We start from the raw sequence: 17770 nt of genomic DNA on the forward strand, positions 1-17770 counted from the left end.
AGTAGAATGGACCCCACATAGTACTCCATACAGTATAATGGCACTACATAGTTCTCCATACAGTATAAGGGGCCCCACATAGTACTCCATACAATATAATGGCCCCACAAAGTCCTCCATACAGTATAATGGACCCCACATAGTCCTCCATACAGAATAATGGGAGCCACTCAGTCCTCCATACAGTATAATGGCCCCACATAGTCCTCTATACAGTATAATGGCCCCACATAGTCCTCCATACAAAATAATGGGCCCCACTCAGTCCTACATACAGTATAATAGACACCACATAGTCGTCCATACAGTAGAATGGACCCCACATAGTACTCCATACAATATAATGGCACCACATAGTTCTCCACACAGTATAATGGGCCCCACATAGTACTCCATACAATATAATGGCCCCACATAGTCCTCCATACAGTATAATGGACCCCACATAGTCCTCCATACAGAATAATGGGCCCCACTCAGTCCTCCATACAGTATAATGGCCCCACATAGTACTCTATACAGTATAATGGGCCCCACATAGTACTCCATACAGTATAATGTCCCCACAAAGTCCTCCATACAGTATAATAGACACCACATAGTCGTCCATAAAGAATAATGGGCCCCACTCAGTCCTACATACAGTATAATAGGCACCACATAGTCCTTCATACAATATAATGGACCCCACAGACTACTCCATACAGTATAATGGCCCCACAATGTCCTCCATACAATATAATGGCCCCACATAGTCCTCCATACAGAATAATGGGCCCCACATAGTCCTCCATACAGCTTAATAGGCACCATATAGTGATTCATACAGTATAATGGCCCCACATAGTCCTCCATACAAAATAATGGGCCCCATTCAGTCCTACATACAGTATAATGGCACCACGTAGTTCTCCATACAATATAATGGGCCCCACATAGTACTCCATACAATATAATGGCCCCACATAGTCCTCCATACAGCATAATGGACCCTACATAGTCCTCCATACAGAATAATGGGCCCCACTCAGTCCTACATACAGTATAATAGGCACCACATAGTCCTCCATACAGTAGAATGGACCCCACATAGTAGTCCATACAATATAATGGCCCCACATAGTCCTCCATACAGTATAACGGACCCCACATAGTGCTCCATACAGAATAATGGGCCCCACTCAGTCCTCCATACAGTATAATGGCCCCACATAGTCCTCCATACAGTATAATGTCCCCACATAGTCCTCCATACAGTATAATGGCCCCACATAGTCCTCCATACAGTATAATGGCCCCACATAATCCACCATGCAGAATAATAGGCCCCACATAGTCCTCCATACAGTATAATGGCCCCACATAATCCACCATACAGAATAATAGGCCCCACATAGTCCTCCATACAGTATAATGGGCCCCACTCATTCTTACATACAGTATAACAATATACCGTAATGGGCTTCACACAGTCCTTCATACACTATAATGGGCCTCGCACAGTTACCTCCTCCATCATTGCTTTGAACTGTATCGTATCTAGGATGCCAATACAGTTGCAAGTGCAATGCCAGGAAAGGGGGGCGGTGCTGGCGTTTCAGGCCAAATATAATCACCCTGTGGGCCATATTTGGTCTGTGGGCCAAAGTTTGACATGTACAAGTATGTAGTAAACAAACACGCTAAACATTTCCTGCTCTAATTCAGTTGCGCATTGCAGCTAAGTTTATAGCTTGAGTTGATAAAATAGGGCTGTACCTCTATCCTGGTGTAATACATTATGTACATCCACCCCGAATCTAGGAAATATGCTTCGTCTCTCTAAAAAAGTCATGATGGAAGACCCACACATTTTGTTTTAGGTCCCGATAATATAACTGAAAGTGACAGTAGAATCTCTGAAGAATTGAAATGAACTTGGTTTATGAAGGAATCATCAAGCTGTCAGAAGCATGTCTGCATTACATCTCAGCTCTATATCTGCTACTCGAGGACTAGTCGGAATACTACAAATTTTAAAACACCTGATTAGGAGTCATTTTTTGGATTTTTATACAGTGCATGACTTGCTATCAGTTTAGTGGGAAAAGAATACTGAATGCAATAAAGTTTAAGTTTAATACCAGTTGCATATTTAATATGTCTGATACAGATATTCTCAAATGTGACTAAGGCCTCATTTCTTTTCTCCATTAAATATATTAGCACCTTGTCCAACAGGATTAGTTTGCTTTCTAGCTTTATGTGTTTGTGTGATTATTCCAATATGTATCGATAACATATAAAATGAGAGCGTTGTACTTAAAATGACTGAACTCAATTTGTCTTATACTTCTTTAAGATGTAGAACCTCATATAGACCCCAAACATTCTAAGAATATCACTAATACTTCTTTATGTACAGTTCCCTTATGGTTTCATCTCATTTAAAGCCTAGCTTATTGATTTGCAGACCTCTCCTTATTCCTTATCTACTATCAGGAACTTGTTATGATTGTATGCCATGTTATCTTACTGCCGAGACTGCTTGCTTGAATCAGTGACAATGCTGCTGTGATCACAGGACTTTGTATCTGTTAGCAGGTTTCATAGACATAATAGGCAATTGATATTTGTCTGTTTGAGAAAGATATATTTGTTATTTAACTAAATATATATCTTTTACAAAGGAGGAAATGAAGGACTACAGTAATAAAGCTTTGCACTCACTCTCCTAATATTAAAATGAATACACTGTGCTCAGAGAATATTTAAAGTATTGTAATATTTAAATATTTAATATATTTTAATATTTTAAGTTTTAAAAGAGTAACTTTAAAGGGGTATTCTCAACTTCTTAAATTGCTTTAATTTGTTAGACGGCATAAAAATAAGCAAATTTGCAATTGACTTGCTTTTTCTTACTGCTGTAATGCTCTGGTAATGGCAGCTTTTATCTCTTACGGTGTAAGGCTATGTGCCCACGATGCAGAAATGCTCCGGACTTTTCCTGAGCATTTCTGCATCTCCCTGGCAGAAAAAACGCATGCGGATTTTACATGCGGATTTTACATAAGTTTTTTCTGCCAGAGACAAGCGTTTGTCAAGCGTTTTTAGCATGCAATTTCGTATGTTTTTGTCAAACGCTTTTCCAAGCGATTTTAGCATCACTTGGAAAAGTGCTTGAAAGTGGGTCACACAATATAAATCCATCAACCGACATAGATTTATATTGTGTGACCAACATAATGTTTAAAAAAAAAAAGAATTAGAACGTAAAAAAATAAAAAATAACCTTATACTCACCTTTCCTGCAGCCTCGGTCTGCTCCCGGTGTCTCTGCTGGCTCCGTGGCGGGTACCTTTTTCATTACCGTTACCTGCCACGGAGCCAGCAGCGACACCGGGAGCAGAGCAGGGACCATCAGGAGGTGAGTATAAGGTTATTTTTAATTTAATTCTTTCTTTACTTACAGGTACTATGGTACCTGGGTCTGGAGGAGAGTCTCCTCTTCTCCAGACCCGGGTACCATCCGCGCATTGAATCGCTTAATATCCGCATGTGTACATGTAGTCATGCGGATATTATGCGGTCCAATGCAAGTCAATGGCGGTGATTTCGCCGCGATTCCGCACAATTAATGGTTGTGCTGCGGATTTTTCCGCAATGGTAATCCGCAGCGGAAATTTCCGCAGCATGTGCACAGCACATGAGGATTATCATTGGGTAACATGGGAGACCTATTAACAAGCGATTTTAATGCGTTTCCGTGGCGGAAATGCCACCGTGGAAAAGCATTAAATCCGTATTGTGGGCACACAGCCTAAAGCTTGCTTCCATGGAGCTTGGCTATCAGACCCTGGCCAAGTGTGCGCTGTAGTTACATTCCAGGAGAGGAGTTAACTCTTAACATCCCAGACAGTTCTCTTCAGCAAATTGGTTTCTATGAAGCAGTTAGCTGTTTGCCTCCCTTCCCCTTCCTCCTCTCCCTCTCAACTTTTGAAGAGAGATGCAGTTATAAATCACCTGCCCCACAGCTTTTACAACAAGCCTCCTAATCTGCTCTCCTATCCGCTGTCTTGAGCTGTGTACTTGTTCAAATGTCCTGTTATCTTTATATATAAATATAGTTATAGCAGTGTACACTCCAGAACAATCCACTGATAGCTGAATATGTTATAGCAGAACATGCTGAGCGTCATCGTTCTACTAATACTACAGGTCTGCTTTCCAGAGCTGTCACCCAAGCTGGAGAGCCCATCCTTCTAGAAACCCGTACGCACGGAAATTAAGGAAAATGCATTGTAATAAACTGCTCAACTAGAGGATACACCTTTAAGAAAACTTTTGACTAGTCATAGAGACACTTTGACAGAGACATTACAGAAATTTTGATCAGTTGTGGCTCAGGCGCAGACAATCATACCAATTGCTAAAACAAAGGGGCAGAAGAGCAACTGATGTCTTACTATACTAAAGATGGGCTAAATAAAAAGTCCATGAGAATATCTTCAGTCTCTGAGCACAGCAGCACTTGGATGAGCACTCCTGCCCCTTCATTAGCTATGAGCAAACCATTCCCTACTGATCAAAACTTTTGACATGCCAAAAGTTTTCAGAACGTTAATCTTTACGTTTACACAATAGTTGACCTTTTAAATTCCACTCATAAGGAATGAAAACAATACATTCTCTTTAAAATGCCAGGAATTAATAAGTAGGTATGTTAAAAAGTCAGCAAAATCAGAGAGAAGTTGAGAAAATTTGGAAGAGTACATCCCAATAGTTCATGAATAGTTTTACAAAATTAGTAGCTACTTGCAAATCAAGTAGGAAAATATACAGTAAATAGCAAAAGAGAACAAAGGGGGAAGAATCAGGAGAAAGTACTGATGTAGGCTTATGACTTACTATTCTTAAATGCATCGTGCCCTGTACTAAGTTTGTGTATCTAATATAACTGATAGGGTCTTATAAATAATACTAGTCCTCCTTGTTTAATTTTAGCTGCAGATTTAGTTCATATGTTTTGCCGTTGTCCTAAATTATTCCCTTATTAAAGATTGTAAACTTATTGTCCCCATTATTTCAAGTCTATATTGCATTTGATCCAACTAATTGTATTTTATGTGCAGAAACTAGGTTAGTAGGTGACTGGGAAGCCAAGAAAACAGTCCTTAAGGGCTTCTTTCCAAGGAGGGTCATTATCCAATTGTGGAAATCTCATAAACCACCCTTAATTAAATATTAGATGTATTTTATGCATAAGTTATTCATTACGGATGAAACATGCTCTAATCTTGAATTTAGGGAAAATCGGTCTCTTTGGATAATGCACTCTCAGACAGGCAGGCTCGGGAAGGTTGGTTTAAAATAAAAACATGATTTATAGCTGTCCTTAAAAAAACTGTTTATATATATATTTATATCATATCAGTGTGACATGTCAGTGTTACTTGGTTACTTGTCATCTAAGTGGCCTCTTAGAATATACATGGTGGCATGAGACATGTAGAATGACACTCTACTATTTAGTACACATATGCCTAAAATACCTTAAAGCACCACTCCAGTGTTTTTCTTTTATTTCAGGGCTGGAGTGGTGCCACTAATGAAAGTTCCCTGCCCCTAATATTATACTTACCAGCCACCATCTTCAGGTATTCCCGATGCTGCTCCCGTCCTGATTCTTGTGACCGCAACTTCAGACTGACCGGAAGTCAGAGGTGATGGTCACAAGCTCTCAGTGTAGGTCTATGAGAGTCTCGTTCTCACTCTCATAGACTTACATTGAGTTGTGACTTCTGGATCACCCAGCAAACACTGGAGTGATCCGGTAGGTCACAACCTGCAGAAGACCAACCGGAGTGGCACCAAGAATAGAAGAAGATGGTGGCTGATAAGCATGATACTGGGGGCAAGGCACTTAGGTTAGTTGAACCACTCCAGCGCTGCAATAAAATAAAATGCTTGAGTGGTGTTTTAACTATTTGCAAAGCACCCCATAGACTCCCCATAGAGAAGGCAAAGATGGTTTACTGCCACAGTTACAGTCTTGCACTGGTTAAATCTCTAATGGAAACTGGATTACATAGGTTTTAAACCAAATAGTAAATAAACAAGTAAATAATGGATAATGTGTCCAAACTAGAAACCTATATTTTGCACTGCAGAGATCGTCTGTGCAGCAAAATTGGTATGAGTTAGGCTAGGCTTACACGAGCGTATAAAAAAATTGCATGATTTTCATCCATAGAAGCAGAAGATTTTTCATTGGTATTGTCATCCTTGTGACATTCGTGTGGCATTCATGTGGCGTTGGTTTTCATACATCAGCGTTGAATGAAATTTACAAAACAAAAAAAGTTTCCTTGATTAACATACAATTGACCTGTATGGGATACAACTTTTTTTTGCACATCTATAGACTTGAATAGACAAGTCTCATCCGAAATATGGTGAGACTAGCGCATGCTGCAATTTTATTTCACTTGGACAATCAGTCTGTATAAACAAAAGAGTCATCTGTACGGCCCAATTGAAGACCATTGCTGTCCGTGTAATGTCAGAATTTTTCAACACTTGGACCGAAAATATGGTCCTTAAAAATGTGGATTTTCACTTTTTTTTTTTTTGCATGTCGATAGGATTTTTACACCCAATTCTCATGTATTATTCTGTATTTGTTGCACATTTTAATGACAAAAATGTCAACGATAAAATATAGTGCAGCAATGGAAAAGAGAACTGTGTATTACTATAACCATGGAGGTTTAAGCCGTGAATGAGATGTTGTGCTTTCTATAGCATAGTATTTTTTTTCTATCACTTGTGCATTGGCTCATTTAGGACACGAAAGAAAGAGCTCATGCAAAAAGAACAGGCTCCTTTAAAAGACAGATGTGGGAAAAGTTTCCCCGAAGCCCAGCCTGCAGTTGGAGTGACGTCAGCTCGGTTCACTATAAGCTCTCAGTGCAGAGTATTATGTGCTGCTGTCTGTGGCGCTGATGGTTGCTCCGCTGCGAAGCTGAAGCCACTATTATGTGCTGCTGTCCTTGGTGCTGATCATTGCTCTTCTTCATAGACTATTTTGTGCTGCTTTCCTTGGTGCTGATCATTGCTCTGCTCTGGGGCTGCATGGACTGTCCATGGTGCTGAAAGCTTCTCTTTGTGGGGGCTGAATTGAAGTCTCGGAGCCTTGGGTGTGGATTTAACTGAAAGCCATTGCACTGGACACTGTTCTGAAGTTCATCACTTTCTGCATGTTGATGTGGAAACATGGCTCTGAAAGATACAATCCTCCCTATCAGCGAAATGTCGTATCCCTTTCCGGATGTGGTAGAGCTCAATGTTGGTGGCCAAGTTTATGTTACAAAGTATTCGACACTTACCAGTGTTCCGGACAGCACTCTGTACAGCATGTTCTCTAGGAACAACGTCAAGGAGCTTCCCAGGGATAACAGGTCTCGATTCTTTATAGACAGAGATGGCTTCCTTTTCAGGTACGTGCTTGACTATCTAAGGGACAAGCAGCTCTCACTTCCAGATCACTTTCCAGAAAAGGAAAGACTTTTAAGAGAGGCTGAATATTTCCAGCTCAATGACCTGGTGAAGCTACTGACACCTAAAGTAACCAAGCAGAGCTCTTTGAATGATGAAGGTTGTCAGAGTGACCTAGAAGAGAACTCACAAAGCAGCGACCTATTCAGAACTGCAGCCCTGGATAAAAAATCTGGTTTTATCACTATAGGCTACAGAGGTTCTTACACCATGGTCAGAGATAACCAGGCTGATGCCAAGTTCAGAAGAGTGGCCAGGATTATGGTATGTGGCAGAATAGCTCTGGCTAAAGAAGTTTTTGGAGAAACATTGAACGAAAGTAGAGACCCCGATCGCCCCCCAGAAAAGTACACTTCTAGGTTCTACCTAAAATTTACTTACTTGGAGCAAGCTTTTGATAGGCTTTCAGAAGCTGGGTTTCAAATGGTAGCCTGCAACTCTACTGGAACGGCAGCCTTCGTAAACCAGTACAGGGATGACAAAATCTGGAGCAGTTACACCGAGTACATTTTTTACAGTAAGTCACTCTACTTCTTATACAATTGCATTGATATTTACATCTAAATCCTGTATATTGACCTGCACTATAGAAATGGTCTCTTCTTTATAATTTTCAGATACATTTGGTGGCAAAAGAAGTGTACAAAAATGCAACAGCCATATAGTAAATATAATAGGATTATAATACTTTAACCCTAAATCAATAGTAAATACCACAAGGCTTTGTGCATTATAGATGAAACCGAGATTGTGCTTTCCAATCACTGATTTACGATACATGGGGAATTATAGATAACATATCCTAATATTTCTAAAGTTGTGCCACTTGTCAAACTTAGCCACCATGCCCAACATTGCTGCCCTTTAAGGAGGTTTGATTAAATGTCGCCAATATAAAACCATCGGATCAGTCTTCTAAAATGCTTCATGTTTGCTTTCATTACTGGGAACATAGTGGTTTAGCTTTGATTTATTACCCACATTAGTTTGGGCACAAAGGATTAAACCATGTCTGTAATTCGTCTCTTTCTCATTAGCTGTAAAGTCAACACTCTCCATCTGGAGTTAGCAAAGGATGGCTAAAAAGCAGATCAGCGGGAAACCAGGACACGTATACTGTTTTTTTCTAACATAAGACCATATATAAGTTCCAGTTACTATGGACTTACTGATTTTTAATATTTTGTTAGTGAAGTCCACATTCGTTTAGGTGAATCTGATACATGTCATGCTTTCTTCATGGTATCTCTTTTAATCCCCCTTCCCCACCTGACATACAAGCATCTTTCTGCAGACCATCCCTCCAAACCATTAAATGCATCCTAAGTGTACAATAAAGGACAGTAGTTCTGCGTAATGAGGTTTAATGGTAAGTCATCTACAAGACAAACAGGAAAATACTTCAGAGGATTTTTTCTGTCAAGAGTCAAGAGCCGTCGTCAAACAGTTTAATGGGATTCTGAGCCTCCTGTAAAGGCTTTAAGTGAAATAATCACATTGGTGGGTACTGGGCTATTCTGTGATATTGCTGTGTTAACAATTTATGTAAATTTAGTTCTACAGTTCTAAAGTAGCAATTACTGACATAATGTCTTAAGAGGAAGAAAGGAGGCAATGCTTTGCGAATACAATGGTTAAACTTGAGAGAAGTGTTATGAGTAAGAATAGATAAGTAGTTGACTACTGCTTAAGCGTGATAAGAATCACGCCTATGGTTTTAGGGTAAAGTATGTCCAAAATCCATAGGAAATTACAGGCAAATCCATAGCAGCAAATCTGCACCAAAATGCGGGGATCTTCGTGCAAATTTTCCTTTGAAAAATAAAAAAAGCATCTAAACTATGAGACCCAATAGACTTATCTATCCTGGTGCTTCTGTAGCTACCTCGCCTAGTCCTATGCTACTCTATGGAACAAACATGGTAGCCAAAAAAGTAACATGGGAGATAAGTGCAGTGGTTGATTTTTAACTTTCTGGGAACTGTTTTTTTTTGAGAACTTGTAGATGCAAAATTCACTACCTGTGGGTAATCCAAAGCAATGTCCACCCAATAGGGGTTTTGTTGTGGATTTTTATTTCTCAGTGGAACTGAATGGGGAAAATCTGCAACAAATCCGTGACAATAATTGATATCTTGCAGACTGAAAATGTGCATCACATTCACAAGTCAAATTCTGCTGGAAAAATTTATACAGCATATAGGCGAGATCTGAGAGTTGAAATGTCACCGTTTTAGCTGTAGCTGTATTCTGCTGTGGATTTCCCATATTAAAATCTGGACTAAAATACTGTCATGTGTATGTAATCCTGCATGTATGGGTATGTAGGTCTAAATCCATTGAAGCCTAATCTGTTGCTGTAATCCTGAAAGATGCAAATGAGGCATTCAATGCTCTGGGCGTGACAGGCAGTTCCCCAGCACCTGCCTCTTTATCTTTATTGATAGCTCAATGTCTATGTAACATCTGGAACCAGGCAGGGAGATCGACAGTGAGCTATCAATAAAGCTAAAGAGGCTGGTGCAGAGTGGGGAAACAATCTTGGAAGGCAGAAGTTCGGGAAGTGCTATGTGTTTTGCCCAGAGGATTTAGTGCCTCAGCTGTATATGAAATAAAACGCTGATTTCACCGGAAGACAGCAACAGATAGAATATAGAAAGTATGCTTTCAAAAATCTGCATGTCCATATATGCGGTTTAAGGGGATTGATCTTAATGACAGCTTCCCTTTAAATAGCAGAATCTATTTTCTCAAAACCTTAGGGTATGTGCACACTGTCAGGAGCTGCCTGCGGCCCCGACACTACGGAAGGGCCGCTCGGCTCCCGCCCTCACATGCTAATGAACGGCGCCATTTTTTTTTCACATGTGGACTTTTCTCATTGATGTTAGTCTATGGGGAAAGTCCACATGTGGACCCGCAAGAAAAATTGACAGGCTGCGGGTCTGAAAGACGCGCCGCATGTCAGTTTCCGCAGGTGCATGGAGATACATAGTGGAGAATTTGCAGAATTATTAAGCAAGTGAGTATTTTGACCATATCACCATTTTATGCAGATTTCGAACTCCAAGGTGTATATGCGTAAATGCTTATTGGATAAAGCAGATCAGGTGATGTGTATTTGTGTAATGAGAGATGGTGGGGCCTAAAGATATCAACCCCCTTTATCAAGGTGTGAAGAATTATTAGGCAGCTTGATTTCTCCAGGCAAAATGGACCAAAAAAGAGATTTAACTGACTCTGAAAAGTCAAAAATTTTTACAAGTATTTCAGAAAAATGCAACAATTGCTATGATATTGGGTTGAGATCATAGACCCATCAAAAGTTTTGTTGCAAATAGTCAACAGGGTTGAAAACAACTTAAGAAAAAAAAGACTCATGTAACTTCTGAAGATTTGAAAACAATGAAACGTGAAGTGACCAGGAAGCCAATATCCTCAAGTGCTGTCATATTCCAGATATGCAACCTCCCTGGAGAACCCAGAAGTACAAGGTGTTCAGTGCTCAGAGACATGGCCGAGGTAAGGAAGGCTTAAAACGACAACCACTGAACAAGATACATAAGTGGAAATGTCAAGACTGGGCCAAGAAATGCAGGAAGACAGATTTATTTTTCAAAGGTTTTATGGACTGATGAGATGAGAATGACTCTTCATGGAACAGATGGCTGGGCCTGTGGTTGGATCAGTAAGGGGCAGAGACCTCCACTTCCGCTCAGGCACCAGCAAGGTGGAGGTGGGGTACTGCCAAAGGCTGGTATTATTAATGATGAGCTAGTTGAACCTTATTGGGTTGAAGATGGACTCAAAATCAACTGCCAAACATATTGCCAGTGTTTAGAAGACATTTTCTTTTACCAGTGATACAGGAAAATGTCTGTATCTTTCATGAAAACCATGATTTTTATGAAGGACAATGCTCCATCGCAGCATCAAAGTCTCCACTGTTCGGCTGCCAGTAAAGGCCTTAGAGATGAAAGAATAATGACATGGCACCTGCCTCACCTGACCTAAACCCCATTGAAACCTTGGGAGTTCTTCTTAAACGGGAGATTTACAGAGAAGGGAAACAGTCACCTCTCTGAACAGTGCCTTGAGGCTGTGGTTGGTGCTGCTCAAAAAGTTGATGATCAACATATTAAGAAACTGACAGACTCCATGGATGGAAGTTTTATGAGTGTTATTGTAAAGAAGGGCGGCTATATTGGTCACTGATATTTTTTTAAATGTCAGAAATGTATTTTTGTCCACTTTGAGTTGTTTGGTTATTGCTCTCACTGTAACAGATAAAAAAAATAAACAACTGAGATGGGAAATTTACATTTTTCATTTCGTTGCATAATAATTCTGCACACATATATAATCTCCAAAGAAAGTCAAAACCTCACTTTTACTTTCTTAAATATTCAGGTTTCAAGGTTATTAACCTTTTGGATTGACCGACATCACTACAGCTGTTTAATAATAAAATCAATCATCAAAATATAAATTGCCCAATAATTCTGCACACAGTGTATCCATGTCTTTCCTGCTTTCATGCATTTGTTTTACCATAAAACACTAGCACACATACATAGTTTGTCAAACATTTGTAATGCAACCTTAAAACATGATAATTAGCGAAATTCTATACAGTATGTGCCAGTTTTATTTAATAATCATCTTAAATGGTAACAAGTATTTTTTTTTTACAAACACTGCCCCCTTTGTCCATTGGCTGTTCCCTGTATTGCAGCTTGGCCCTATTTCCATGAATAAGCCTGAGATGCATTAACAGACACAGCCCATGGGAAATAATTGTGCTTTTAGGAAAGAATTGCAGACCTGTTTTGTATTGTCACGCAGCCTCTGTACATTGACTAGTGAACCGTGGATTGAATAAAAATGAGCATAAGACAAGCAAATATACAGATGTAACAGCAATTATTCTCCATGCATTATTAGGTTATTACACTAGCTTTTGTGGTGTTTCTCTAGAAGCGCAGCTAAATGTATCACTACTGTATATTTAAACATTGAAAATGGAGTATTTATTTGTGGTAGGAAAATTTTTATTTTATGAGATTTTTTAAATAATTTTGAAGATATCACAGGGACTGTCAATATAATAAGTAGAAAACAGATGATTAAGTAAATCGTACATGAAAAAAGAGTAAAAACTTGTGTCTGATCTTGTGGCACATAATCTTAGGAGCCTTGTGACTGAGCTAAAATATGAAGGCGCTTTCTGAGGAACTGAACACTTGTTGATGGATACTAGAAATAACAGACAAAAAGTGTATGACGGACTGGCAGGGTACCAACTCTGGCAAACGGATGTGTAAAAACGGTTTGTATTTGGGTTCTATGAGAATTTTCAGTTCAGGGTTATAGATGCAACTTTTATTGACACTTAGAAATCTGGTAGATGGATGATACTTGCAGACAACACTACATTTTGCAGAAATAATGTTCTGCAGCCTATAGTCCTGTCTGGGCTTATTCACCCTCTCCCGGTCCAGCGCTGCCTCTTTGCTGCTGCTCCAGTGATTGTTTAAAGACTACAGCAGTGTCGTCACAATTGGTCAGCAATTGGGGACCACCATGCTCCATTTCTAGTCAGCTCAGCCTCTTCCTGGACCTAGACAGTCTTACGTAATTCCCTTATAACTGTTAGCCAGAAGACCCCAGTCAGAGCACTACTTATGTAATGGAAGGCAATGTAGCTTGGCATACATCCAACCGGTAAAAAAAAGATAACACATATACAGTGCAATATACAGTAGATACATTTTCATATGTACAAAGTATAAATTGAAAATATTCTGAACAGCCTCTCACTCCAGAAAATTCCATTTAGAGGGACATGCAACTTTTTGAAGGGTCCATTTGCAGTTACAAGGGGAACTTTATCATTAGTCGCCTTCAATGCTACAAATACTGAGATCTCTTTTCTTGCTTTCTGCTGCTTCGCTCTGTATGTGGACCTTAAAGTTGAAGGACACAGCTGAAATAGAGCAGAAAGCTCAGTTAATGATGAAAATTCAGCTGCAGAGCACTGATTACTTGTCCAAAAGAAAAGTGTATTTTTGACAACCACTACCGTAAAACCTGCGAAAACATTATTGACTATTATAGCCATGGACTTAAAAATGTTAAGAGCACCGCAGAAGGTTGCCTTTGGTGGACAAGAAAGATAAGATAATAGCCCTGGTATGTTTCTAATCCCTTATAAGCTCAGTTTACTAAACCTTCCCAAATTTTAATCACCAGCTAAAAATATGCCGAAATATATACATTATATTGCAGTTATAATGCACCACTAACTTTCTACGGAAGACTTTATTTGTTGCTGTGACTTTTATGTAACTTAGATCAATGGATTTTCTAGTTTATACAGTTACCTGATGCTGATTGTACAGTATATGTTTATATGTCAGATGCCAGCACTTTTTTCAGTCATCCTTGTGGGTATTCTTTACAGTAGGTCAGCAGTTGAGTAGCATAATGAAAACTGGAAAAACCAGATCAGCATTTTACCTATAGATATAAATATACTATTATCATTTGAGAAGGTTATTCTACACTAGAAAGTCAAAAATGTTCCAATAAATGAAACCCAATATGGTCAAAATACATTAACTAAAAATAGTATTGTAATACACAAAAACAATGTCCTCTGGCAATGCAAATATAATATAAAATAAGAAAAAACCCACAATGGTCACTACAATGACTAAAAAGTGAAAAGTAATTTAAGAAAAAGAAAGCAATCAAATAATGAAAATCAGACATTACTTTTGAATTGTGGTTTAATAGAAATAAAAAAAAAATAACAGAAACATTAAAAAAAGAAAACTAATGAAAATTGCCTGGAAAAAAATGCTGGTAACCCTAAAAAAGGTTTGAAAATAATGTAACCATAAGGACATGTTCAACTAAGGTGTTTCCTGTAAGTAGCATCATTTGTGTCTACAAACTTGTAAGCAGTCAGTCTGCCTCTTTAAAGGGTTAGACAAGGGTTAGACTACTACAGTTAGACATGATATTCAGAAGTTTAAGGTCTATGGGACTTTAGCCAACCTCCCTAAATGTGGCCACAAGAGAAAAATTGATGACTAATTGAAAGGACGGATTATACAAATGGTAACCAAAGAGCCCAGGACAACTTCCAAAGAGATTGGAGGGGAACTCTAAAGTCAAGGTACATCAGTGTCAGATCGCACCATCCATCACTGTCATGGCCAATGTGGACTTGGAAGACAACCAAGGAGAAAACCACTGTTGAAAGCAAGTCATAAAAAAACAAGACTGGAATTTTCTAAACTACATATTGACAAGCACAAAGAAAGAATGTTGGACAGATGAGACAAAAACTTTAGCTTTTTGGCAAGTCACATCAGCTCTATGTTCACAGATGCAAAAATTAAGCATACAAAGAAAAGAGCATTGTACCTACTGTGAAGCATGGAGGAGGCCAAGTTTCAGAATGCTTGCTCTGAGTCACAGGTCATGGGTCCTCTGGATAATGACCCAAAACACAGCTAAAACATCCAAGAATGGCTAAGAGCAAGGACTATTGGACTATTCAGAAGTGGCTTTCTGTGAGCCCTGATCTAAATCCTATTGAACATCTATGGAATTAGCTGAAAGAAGCAGCCTGGAGAAGGCATCTTCACATCTGAGACGCAAGGAGCTGTCTGGTCATGAGGAATGGTCAAAATAGCTGGAGACAGGTGCAGAAGTCTCATTGAGAGTTACAGAAATCATTTGTTTGCAGTGATTGCCTCAAAAGGTTGTGTAACAAAATATTAAGTTAAGGCTACCAACATCTTTGTCCAGGCCAGTTTCATTAGTTTTTTTTTTTTTTATATTTTTCTGTTGAATTAAAATTCAAAAGCTGTGTCTGATTGCCTTAAATTGATATTTGGTTAATTTAAATTGAAAATTACTTTTGTCAGTTTTAAATTTATTTCAGTGACCATTGTGGGTTTTTCTTTTTATATGCCTATAGACAATAATTGTGTTCTTCATTTTCAGGCAGATGTGCGTCTACACAAACATACTGTATAATATTTCTTATAATTTATAGCAGTTCCCATTACTGAGAGTTAAGGGAGTTGGACAGAGACATCAACATTTCAAAATATTTGACCTCACTAATATCTTAAACTATGAAATTGTCACCAATGTCCTCTTTTCAGACCCCCTCTCCTGACTCCAGCAGCTCCACTTCACTGACCAGTGCGGTATCTATAACAGCAGCTATGGGGGTCTTTAAAGTTAATGCATATTATAGTTCTTTATTTGTCTAGTGTATATTTTGTGATTTGAATTATTTATTCCAGTTGGTTTCTTGGCAAGTTTTCTCTCTCTAATTCCGTCTCTAGTCTGCAATTTTCTTTCTGTGAATAGGGTGCACCTGCACCTGTCAGACTCGCTGGTTAACGCTGAGCAGCACAGATGCGCAGCCTATGATCAGCTCTACTTAATAAATAATACATGCTCCCCCAGACAGTTTATAAACATTTTTTTTATGGAAAGGCTTTGAAAATGTGTTTTCTCTGGAAATATTTTATGGGAATAATCAAAGTTCTGAGTAGTACAAAGCTTTGTAGTCAGAAGCGAACATTGAGGTAAAATATATTAGCTGCACAGAATGATTTTTTCACTAAGTTATGATTTCTCGTGGCTGAGACCATGCAAGTATGCAGTGGCCAATGGCTGCACAATTTTGTGGATAAATGGAGTATTACCTAAAACACTCAGAAAATGTTACAATTATTGGAGCCATCTTTAATTGAATAGTCAGTCCGCTGTGCTCATCCCGCGCATGCGCAATGCGCCTCTAGGGTAAGGCGCTTTTTTTTTCTCCCTGCCCTATTTTACTGATCTGCTCTAGTGCGCAGGCGCCGGGGAGTCACTGTGACTTCTGCTCCAGTGACCTCCGGTGTGCGCAACAATGTGGTTTGGTCCCCACTTCTGCTCGGATAGCAGGATGCCGGGAGTAAGTGGGGACCAAACCTCATTGTTGCCCATGCCTGAGGTCACTGGAGCGAAAGTCACAGAGACTCCCGGAGCCTGCACACTAGAGCAGATCAGTAAAATAGGGCAGGGATAAAAAAAAAAGCTCCTTACGCTATAGGCGCATTGCACATGCGTGGAATGTGCAGCCCTAGACTGCACGTCACAGGGCCCGATGACGTGCAGGGGAGGGCAGTGGAGGGTGGGAATATTTAAATTAAGCATATAGGCGGGCATTTCTTGGCGTCCCCTGGTCGTCAAGCCTAAGAAAACAAATTTTATAAAAAGCAATTTTACAGCCACAGACCTCAAATATGGGACATACAGGTAGGTATAGAGTTACATTTCTATCACCAGTATACATATATTAGCGGTCTGATAGGTCCCAGGGGGGTGACAGGTTCCCTTTAAAGGAAACCTGTCATCAGGTTTCTTGTTGTTAAACTAGTACAGAAACATTATGACCAACTAATTAGGATACTAATAATCCATTCCATGCACCCCTGCATCCCGGCAATTATCTTTTTTCATTGCTCTCTAGCATGATACTTGGTGCCGTATAATCCATTGGGTGTATACGGATGAACCTCGACCTTCTCTGAGCTCACTTACCTGTCCCCTGTGCCTTTGATTAATGGGGCCAGGTTAGTGAGCTCACAGCAGGTGCCGATGTAGGTCTATAAACACTCATCATACCGCTCAGCATCGAGTACCATGCCGGAAAGCAGTGAATAAAGATCAATTTCAGAGGTATGTCGGGATGCAGGGGCGCACAGAGTGGATTCCTAGGATTTAATTAAAAAGGACATAATATGCTAGCAGCAGTTTAATAGCAGGAAGGCTGATGACAGGTAACCTTTAATATTTATAAAATACAAAGATTACCACTTGTACTAGTTTCAGAAGATTAGGAATATAGTGCTATGCTCCCAAATTACATACCGGTATTTCCAACAGTAACCCAATATTAGCAAGAATGGTACAGGTTTATCCCGACTTGTTTTATGTTTTTAATGTACCATTGTATCAAAAAAGTAGTTGTTATTTGACTTTACTATTGTAAAGTGTTTATGTCTTCTTTGGATCTGCTTACTATTTTCATTATCCGTTTATACTTTTTGACCATATTGGTCTACCATTATAAAGCATGAAGACCGCCAGTGGTTAGAATCTCCTGCATGTATTTGAAGGCGAGTAAGCATTAATGGTGGATGTCCAGTGTGTTCTT

General features: G+C 39.3%; 1 protein-coding gene across 2 annotated transcripts in view; it reads left to right on the plus strand.

The window, feature by feature from the left end:
- Nucleotides 1-6938: 6938 nt before the first annotated feature.
- Nucleotides 6939-17770, plus strand: part of KCTD8 (potassium channel tetramerization domain containing 8) — a 236364-nt gene continuing 225532 nt past the window's right edge. For both annotated transcript variants that reach the window (XR_012250481.1, XM_073645561.1), the window contains exon 1: nucleotides 6939-8056. Coding sequence is in view for 1 of the 2 variants with exons in the window: in XM_073645561.1 (XP_073501662.1) it covers nucleotides 7258-8056 (799 nt within the window). In the remaining variant the exon portion in view is untranslated. The remainder of the gene's footprint in view (nucleotides 8057-17770) is intronic.

Source organism: Phyllobates terribilis, unplaced genomic scaffold, assembly GCF_046119375.1.
Source record: "Phyllobates terribilis strain yellow unplaced genomic scaffold, ASM4611937v1 Scaffold_1__5_contigs__length_1240528914, whole genome shotgun sequence".
In the NCBI taxonomy this organism is placed as follows: domain Eukaryota; kingdom Metazoa; phylum Chordata; class Amphibia; order Anura; family Dendrobatidae; genus Phyllobates; species Phyllobates terribilis.